Source organism: Rissa tridactyla, chromosome 12, assembly GCF_028500815.1.
Source record: "Rissa tridactyla isolate bRisTri1 chromosome 12, bRisTri1.patW.cur.20221130, whole genome shotgun sequence".
Classification (NCBI taxonomy): domain Eukaryota; kingdom Metazoa; phylum Chordata; class Aves; order Charadriiformes; family Laridae; genus Rissa; species Rissa tridactyla.
The window spans coordinates 4,918,264-4,926,211 of record NC_071477.1 but is presented as its reverse complement, the minus strand read 5'-3'; the positions used below and the strand labels follow the sequence as shown (position 1 = coordinate 4,926,211).

Genomic DNA, 7,948 nt, shown 5'->3' with positions numbered 1-7,948 from the left:
TGCAGCCAGGGGAGGGTGCAGGATACATGTTTCCCCACCACCACCCTCGATTTGCCCCCAGGAGCCCTGGGGCTGGACCTGCAGCCACACTGCCGGCAGCCGGAGGGGTGGCACTGTCCTCTCAATGCACGGGGTCCCTAAGGGATGGGCGGGTGAACCAGAGAGGGACAACTGGCGATGGGGACCCTGGGGGGATGAGGCAGGGATGATGCCGGGATGGGCAGGGGATGGGGCTGGGGGGGGATGGCGCAGTCCGGGCTGGCAGCGTGGAGACCGTGGTGCCGCCCGTCCCACGCCTGGCTCTATAGGTCCGAGACCTCCCCTGAGTAGGCGCTGGGGTCCTCATCCGACCGCGTGGTCACCTTGAACTGCCGCCGCAGGAAGCCCCCGTAGCGCTTCTGATTGTCCCACTTGAGCTTGGGCCGGATCCGGCGCATGAAGCCGCCATAACGCTTGTGCAGCTCCGCCAGCTCCTGCCCCTTGGCCCCAGCACCCGTGGGCTCCTCGTCCCCATCGCCTGCTGGCCCCGGGTAGTCCTCGGGGGCCGCCCGCTCCCCCGGCTTGCGGCCAAAGCCCCCGAACTTCTTGCTGAGGCCACCCTTGCTGTGGGCGTTCTCGCGCAGCAGGGAGAGCAGCTTCCCCTTGGTCATCTTCTTCATGAAGCCCCCGTAGCGCTTGACCGGCGCCGGCGGCAGCTCCCCGGGACCCAGCTCCTCTTCCAGCTCTGCCTCATCCTCCTCTGCCTCGTGAGGGGACGGGTCTGTCCCTTCGGCCAGGGCCACCAGTGGGGCCAGGAGTGCCAGCGCCTTTCTGCACGTCTCCCACTCGGGGCCGGGCGGCGAGGAGCCCTGGCATTCCCACAGGCACATCTGCAAGACAGTGGTCCCGGGGCGCCCACCGGCATCACCCCACTGCTCGGGTTGACCCTCTGCCTTCCTCCCACCCCTCCCCGGGGGTGCCCCCACCTCAAGCCCAGGGGTCCGCACCCGCCATGCTGCCAAGCTCAGCGAAAAGCCAAACTTGGATGTTCCCAGCACCCTGGGGTGCCCATGACCACCAACCCCAGCAGCACCCAGCTCTGCCCCCCCACGCACCGTCACCCACGACACCCTCACTGCTGCGACCCCCCCACTCACCAGGGGCTGGACGCTGCTCTCGGTGCCACGGGTCTGGGCCGCGCAGAGGGAGCACTGGGTCACGCAGTCAGCGGATGCCGCCACGGCCAGGGAGAGGCAGAGGGCCAGCGCCAGCACCCACCGCGCCATCTCACCCCGCAGCCGCTGCCTGGGGAGGGAGAGACGGCACAGAGCCCATCATCTTCCCCGCGCCGGCCCCAGGGAGCCCATCACCACCCCGCTGGCACCCTCAGCAAGGGGCACCTGCCACCTCCACCTGCGCGGCTGCTCCTGGGGACATGCACCGGGACCTGTGACCACACGACCCACCTCCAGGTGCTGCTTCTGGGTCCCAGGCAGGGAGACAAAAGGACAGGAGTGACCGGCGGGGACACCATGGAATGCGATCCCTTACCCTGGCTGCATCCTGGTCCTTGGCACAAGCCCTGAGCCACGGCCAGGCCCCCGAGGTCCCCAGGGCAGGGACTCCTGTCCCATCCCACCCCATCCCATCCCATCCATTGCTCCTTCTGTACCATTAGAAAAAAAAAAGCCCCTTTTTTTTCTTTAGCGATGAGTTTCTCTGCAATATTGCAATCACCGCGTTTGTGCGGTGCGGGGGGGATGAATCACGAGCTCTCCCCCTTGGCCTTGGGGAAGAAAAGCACTGCAATCGGAGCCACCAGCAGAAAGGGGACAGGGGGATGCCATCACCCAGTACAGTCTCACCCCAAGTTGCTGCACCGGGGCAGCCCCGGCTCCCCTCCCTCCCACCCACCCCTTCTGCTGGGCTGGTGCAGCAGCAGGGAGGGAGAAAAAGCCCAATTTCGGGTGGAAGCCTACCTGCAAGCCGCCATCGCCGTCCTTCAGCCTGCCGGGTGCTGTGCCAGAGCCTCTCGCCTCTGTGGACGAGGCCAGGGAGGGCTGAACATGCCGTGCAATGGCTGGGAGAGGGGCTGTGCCGGCAGCAGTGCCCAGTGCTGCTCCAGAACCCCCCAGGTGAGGCTGGAGGGGCCAGTGCTGGCCCCAGCTGCAGTGCCACGGGACCGCGGTGCCACTGGGACCACACGAGCTGAGCCCCAAGGGGTGCGCTGGCAACAAGCACCCACCCACCTCCTTGGCTGCTTTTATCTGGGGTGGAAAGGCATGACCCAGAGGGATCTGTTACACATGAATGACGCATATTAGAGACTATTGTATTCTCCAGCAGTATCTGCTAATGTACTGTAATTGGTACTGATGAAGAAATGTTAATGCCACAGTATTAATTCATGCTAGATTAAAATTTAATTTGAATTATCGGCACCATCGTGTGTCAAGCTGTCTGCATTCCTCGGCTGCGGCGCGCGCTGGCTCCGTGCAGCCCTAAGAGCATCCCCTCAACTCGTCCAAGGAGAGCAGCGGGCAGCAGGGCAGGCGGGTGCCCAGGATGGGCACAGGCATGGCGGGACCCCAGCCAGCCCTCGCCCCTGAGACACAGCCACGGTCCCTTATTGCCCCGCCGCCACCGAGACAGCACCGATGAGGGGAGGACTCACCAGCCGCGCAGGTAGGTGCCAGCTGCAGCACTGAGAGGAAAGAAATTCCCAAGAAAAACCACCGTCTGCTTCCCAACAGCTCTGCTGGGAAACCTTTTTCCCCCACTTTTCCCAGCAGCTTCCCCTCCCTTGTCCCTGCTGTGCTCCTCTGCTGCCGGCAGCCCCGTGCCCCGCTGCGAGCAGAGAATCGGGGACTTCATGGCACTCAGGGGAGCTGCAGCTCTCCGGGGCACAGGGGGACCAAGGACCCTCCATGCCTGAGCATCCCGGGACACCCTGCTGCAAATGTACCTTGTCCAGACAGAGCCACGAATGCCCCCACAGCGCCCTGCCTGCTCCTGCAGCAAGGGGGGGACTGGCAAAATTGGGGCGGGAAAAAGGGAGAAAAACAAAGGGCTTTGGAAAAAAAAAAAAGCAAAAAGAAGCACACAAAAGGAGGAAGAAGAAAAAGCAGAGTTAGAGCTTGATCCCGCTTTACCTGGAGGAGTCCCGAGGCTCCGGAGCCGTCTCTCCTGTGTAAATGCCTCGACGGGATCGTGGCAGTGTCTGGCAATGCCAGCGGTGGGTCCCGGCCACCACAGCCACCCGCAGCACATCCTACCTGTGTCAGGCGTCTGCCGGGGTCCCCTCCTCCATTTCCACTCCAGTTTTTGATGCTCAGGCTTTGCTCATGCGTGGAAAAGCCCCGAGCTGCATCCGTGCACCCCAGGGATCGGTTACAGACTCGATGACCCGAGGAGGGATGGGGAATCGGGACTGTGTGTGCCAGGCAGCACAGAGACCGACCCCCCCGTCATAATTAACCTGTGATTATTTCTAGCGAGGGATGTGAGCAGCTCTCCCAGGCTGAGCAGGTCTCTCCTCCCGCACAGGTCTAACTCGAGCAGGTGAGGACCCTGCAGAGATTTGTGGTGGAGAAGAAGAATCCTCTTCCACCCGTTCCTCTGCTCACCTTTGAGAGTGACCTGGAAATGCCTTCAGGACAGGGCTTCTCAAAAAAGTCGATGACTTTTGGAACAGAATCGCAGTGAAACCCAGCCCTGTGGCCGCTGCTCCTCCTTGAGCCAAGTCGGGGGGAGACAGAAACCTCCCCCTGTCCTGTCCCCCCGCTCCCTTTCCCCCTCTGAGCCCTGGGTGTCCCCACTGCAAAGGTGGCAGACGTGGCATCGGTGTCAAAACGAACCCCAGTGAAGCTCTAGAGAGCGGTTCATGGGCTACAAAACCGCTCGAGGGACAAGAGGAGCACCTGCGGCCAGGCGGGAGCCCCTCGAAATAACGCAACAAGCCCAACCGTGAGCCGCTTTCGGCACTGTCGTTCGGGGGGTGTTTTTAAAGAGCGTCACTCTTTGGTGAGCAGGAGCGATACCCCAGCTGCGCCCGCGCGATGGGAGCGGGATGGCAGACCCCGGCAGCCCTACCTGCCGCTGCTCCCCGTCCCGCCGAGCACCCGCTTCGCCAATGCAGGACGGGTTGTGGGTGGTGGGCGTCCCTCCCTGGCTGTCAGGCTGAGCCGGTCATCGGTGGCGGTGGCAAGGCCACGTTGGCTGGTGGCCCTGCAGCGGTGCCCAGGGTGCCCACCGGACTCGCCGCCCGCCGGCTCCCACCCCGCTTTTATGGCCACGGAGTCTCCTCCTGCAGCGGGGCCCGGCTGCGCTCGGCGCCGCGGAGCCAATCGGGGCGAGGGAAGCTGTGAATAATCAGCCCCGCAGCATCCTCGCCACCTCCCGAGCAGCTCTCCCGCCGTGCCGGGACCTCCCCGCAGCCCCCCGGCTGCCCCGGGGACCGGGGTGTGCATCCCGCCGCTGCACTGTCACGGGCTGCATCCCTCGGGGACCCCCGACAGCCTCGGTCCTCGGGGCTGAAACGCGTGCCCCAAACTCAGGAGGTGGCAGGGGACTGGGATGGGGTCCGACTGCCCCCGCCAGCTGAGTGCCGGAGGAGTTTGGCTGCCGGGGGCGTGAATCCCCCCCGTGTCACCAAATTCAAATCCTGACCAAGAAGGAAAGGGCAGGGGGCGTGAAGCCCCGACTCCCCCAACCCAGGGACTGGGGAGAGGCACCGTCCTCGTGGCAATGCTGGGGAGAGGAGTGAGCCCATCCGAAGCCACCGGGAAGGGCGAGAGGGTCTTCATGCCCCGGGAAAGGCTGGTCCCCCCCGACCCACCCAGCCTGACTGCGGCTGGGCAGCAAAGCCCTGGCAGGGAAACCCCCCCACCTCCGCACCGAAGGGGCTCGGATCCCCCCCACCCACCCTCTTTCTGTCCCCCCTCCTCCTGGGGACAAACCCAAAGAGATGAGCCACAGGGCAAGCGGGGAGGGGACGACAGAGACAACCCCCCCACCGCTGTCCCCGCTCAGCCCTGAGTCCTGCTCACACATTTCCAAGCCTGATTTGGGGGTGAAGGAAGGCAGCGCTGGGCAATGCCAGGGCACCCCCCCTGAGCCCACGAACCACCGTCCCCCCTGCACCGTGTCCCAACAGAGATGCGGGGTTGGTGGGGGGGTCCAGAGCACAGACCCCACAAGGCCAGGCCGCCCATCCTGTCTCCTGCAGCCCCGGCGGGAGCGAGCGCATCCCACACGCTGCCGGCAGCGCAGCCCCGTCCTCTCGCCTTGAAGACGGAGCTATTTTTATCGGAGCTCAAGAGGGATGTTTCCCAGCAACCTGCCTTTCTCCCCAGCTCGAACACCAGCTGCCAGACCCGGTGCCCCCTGCTCAGCCCTCCCGGTGCTACCGGGGGTGCGGGGGCCATTGACATGGCCAAGACCCTCCATGGGACACCCAGTAGATGCAGCTGGGCAAGCAGGGCAGCCTGCGCCAGCTGCCTATGGTCTCCTGTTCCCAAAGGTGGTGGCCACCTCCACTAGCACCCACGTTTGGGTTGCCAGGCTCTGCTCCCCAGAAAGCATGTGGGACCCCATGGCTTTTGCTTGAAGGTGGATTTTGGCTCACCCGGGCTGGGGCTGTACCGGCACGGAGGGACTGAGGGATGCAGGGCATCCTGCATCTCCCCAGGGATGATGGAGGAGATGTCCCCCATGGGACCCATCCCGGGAGGCAGCAGCACTGCGGCAAAGGGGTGACAGAGGCTCAGGCCCCGCAGGGGCACGAGCAAAGGGCAGCCACGGACCCCCCGCTTGCTGCGGAGTGTACTGGGCTGTGCAGGCACAGAACAAAGCCGAGGAGAACAAAACGCAGCTGCAAACCACCACAGACACACTCAACTGGGGGCTGCCAGCATCCCCCCAGAGTGGGTTTAACCCTTGCTGCCGGGACCAGCGGTCCTGTGGGCACCGCAGACACGGTGCAGAGGAGCATTTCTTACACCAAAACCCATTATTTCTACCAAGTAGCCCTCCCAACCCCTCAAATCCTTCCCTAAAAGCCAGCCTCCCCAGTCCAACCTGTTATGTAGGCAAATGGCTCCGTCCAGGAGCCGTGACACGTCTCCAGGTGAGAGCAACAGCATCACCCCAAAGGCCGGTGCCTGCCTGGGGACAAGGAACGTGGAGGGGAGAAGGGTGGCCACAGCTCTCCCCCCAAAAGCAGACCTGCACCTCCCTGGAGCACAACAGCCCAGGGATCAGCCACCTCCCCATCCAAGGTAATTGCACCGGAGGGAGATGCGCTTCTGGAGACAGAGCAAACCCCACAGGAACAGAGAGAAAAGTCATTTGTAATAAGGTTACTTCCTCAGGGCAGATTCTCTCTGCTCCGGGAGGGAGGTCGAGTTACTCCTGTCCCCAGAGCATAGTCGTCTGATTTTCTACGTGTGCCGCAGATGTGCTGAGCCGGGCGAGAGGGTCCTCCCCGGGGCCGGTCGCGGTCTGGGCAGGCGTGGCGGGTGACAGGATCCCCCCCGGGAAAGGAGCTGGGAGCGAGCCCACCCACCAGCAAGTTTAATTAATATTCATCTGCCGTTTCCTAATGGGAAACTGTCTCTGAGTCACACTGACATTTCCCTGGGACAATGGTAATTAAGCACCTGGGTAAGAGAAATGTGCGGTAATAGAAAAGTTAAGTTTTCTTAACTACGTGAGTGAAAAGCGGGTTTGGCGAGGAGGGGGACGAGCGTGCGTACCAGGCTCCCGCGAAAGCAAGTGGGAGTTAACGGCAGGTAACGTCACCCGCGGCAGTGGCACGGCTCTGCCCCGACACCCCCAGCCCAGACACGGCACCGCTGGCTCCGCAGCCACGAGAGTGCCCGGCTCCCCGTCCTGAGATGGGGGTAAGTTGTCCCCACGGGCAGGATGAGCAATGCCAGCCACCTGGGCTGTCCTCGAGCAGTGGGACCGCGACAGCGCTGCCAGCGGGAGCACCCCACAGGAAGGCAATTGCTCCACTGCGGTTCCTGCAGCACCATCAGCTTTGTTCTGTTCAGTGGGATGGGGCTTTTCCAGAAACTCCCAAAATGTTGACTCTCCCTGCTGGCCCTAAAGTGACACCAGGCTGCCACGGGCAAGGCAGGAGGTGGCCTTTTCGCGGGCAGATGTGGGCACAGGGCAGCAAGGGCTCCCTGCGGCTGCTGCCGGGCTGCAGGTTGAGGGATGCATTTTGTGGGTCACGAGACCCACAACTCCGTGGGGAGAATTGCGGGGTGGGGGTTAAACCTGGGGGTCTGCTCCCAGCTGCCCACAGGAGCCGTGCAGTCTCCGATTGACCACGACAGCACCAGGGCAAACCTCCGGTGGTGGCACCGGGACAATCTGGAGGCAGATCCCAGGCAGGCAGCGCAGAGCAGGGGGTGGTCACTGCTGCGGGGGATGCGGCAGCAGGCACAGCAGCAGTGTGGGACCAGGAGCCGATTCAGCCCCTGCCTGTGTCACAGCGCAGCAGCCCATGCGGGCACACGTGCGGGCACATGGTGACCTCCCAGCGTTGGCAGGAGGCACAAGTGGCCACTCAACACCAGTACAAAAAGCAGAGCCCACGTAAACACAGCGAGTCACGCTGCTGCCATCGTCCCCGCCGCCGGCACACATCGTGCCAGGCTGCCGAGTGGCACCGGGAGCACGGGGCTGCGGCACGGCCCCCGCATCCCCAAGCTCAGGAGGTGAAGCGGCTGCATTTAAAAGCAAATTGAGTTCAAACCACTTGCAGGAGCTGCAGCCCGCGCCCTGCCACCGAGGGTCAGCCCCGCCATGGGAGCCATCACCCACACTGCACGTCGGGCCCTGGGTTGCCAGTGGTTCTGGGGGTCTCCGTCCCCCTCTGTGGGGGACGCACCAGCATGATGCAGCCCAACTGCGTGATCAAAAAGGCACATGCCTCAGAAATGAGTCAAGAAAGCAGTAA

General features: G+C 63.6%; 1 protein-coding gene across 1 annotated transcript; it reads right to left on the bottom strand.

Annotated features, from left to right (window-relative positions):
• Positions 1-302: 302 nt before the first annotated feature.
• On the bottom strand, positions 303-4,476 carry PDYN (prodynorphin). Its single transcript, XM_054218788.1, is given in 5 exon segments — positions 303-869; positions 1,137-1,284; positions 4,072-4,316; positions 4,319-4,386; positions 4,389-4,476. Coding segments are annotated over 5 exon segments (1,116 nt in total).
• Positions 4,477-7,948: the final 3,472 nt, after the last annotated feature.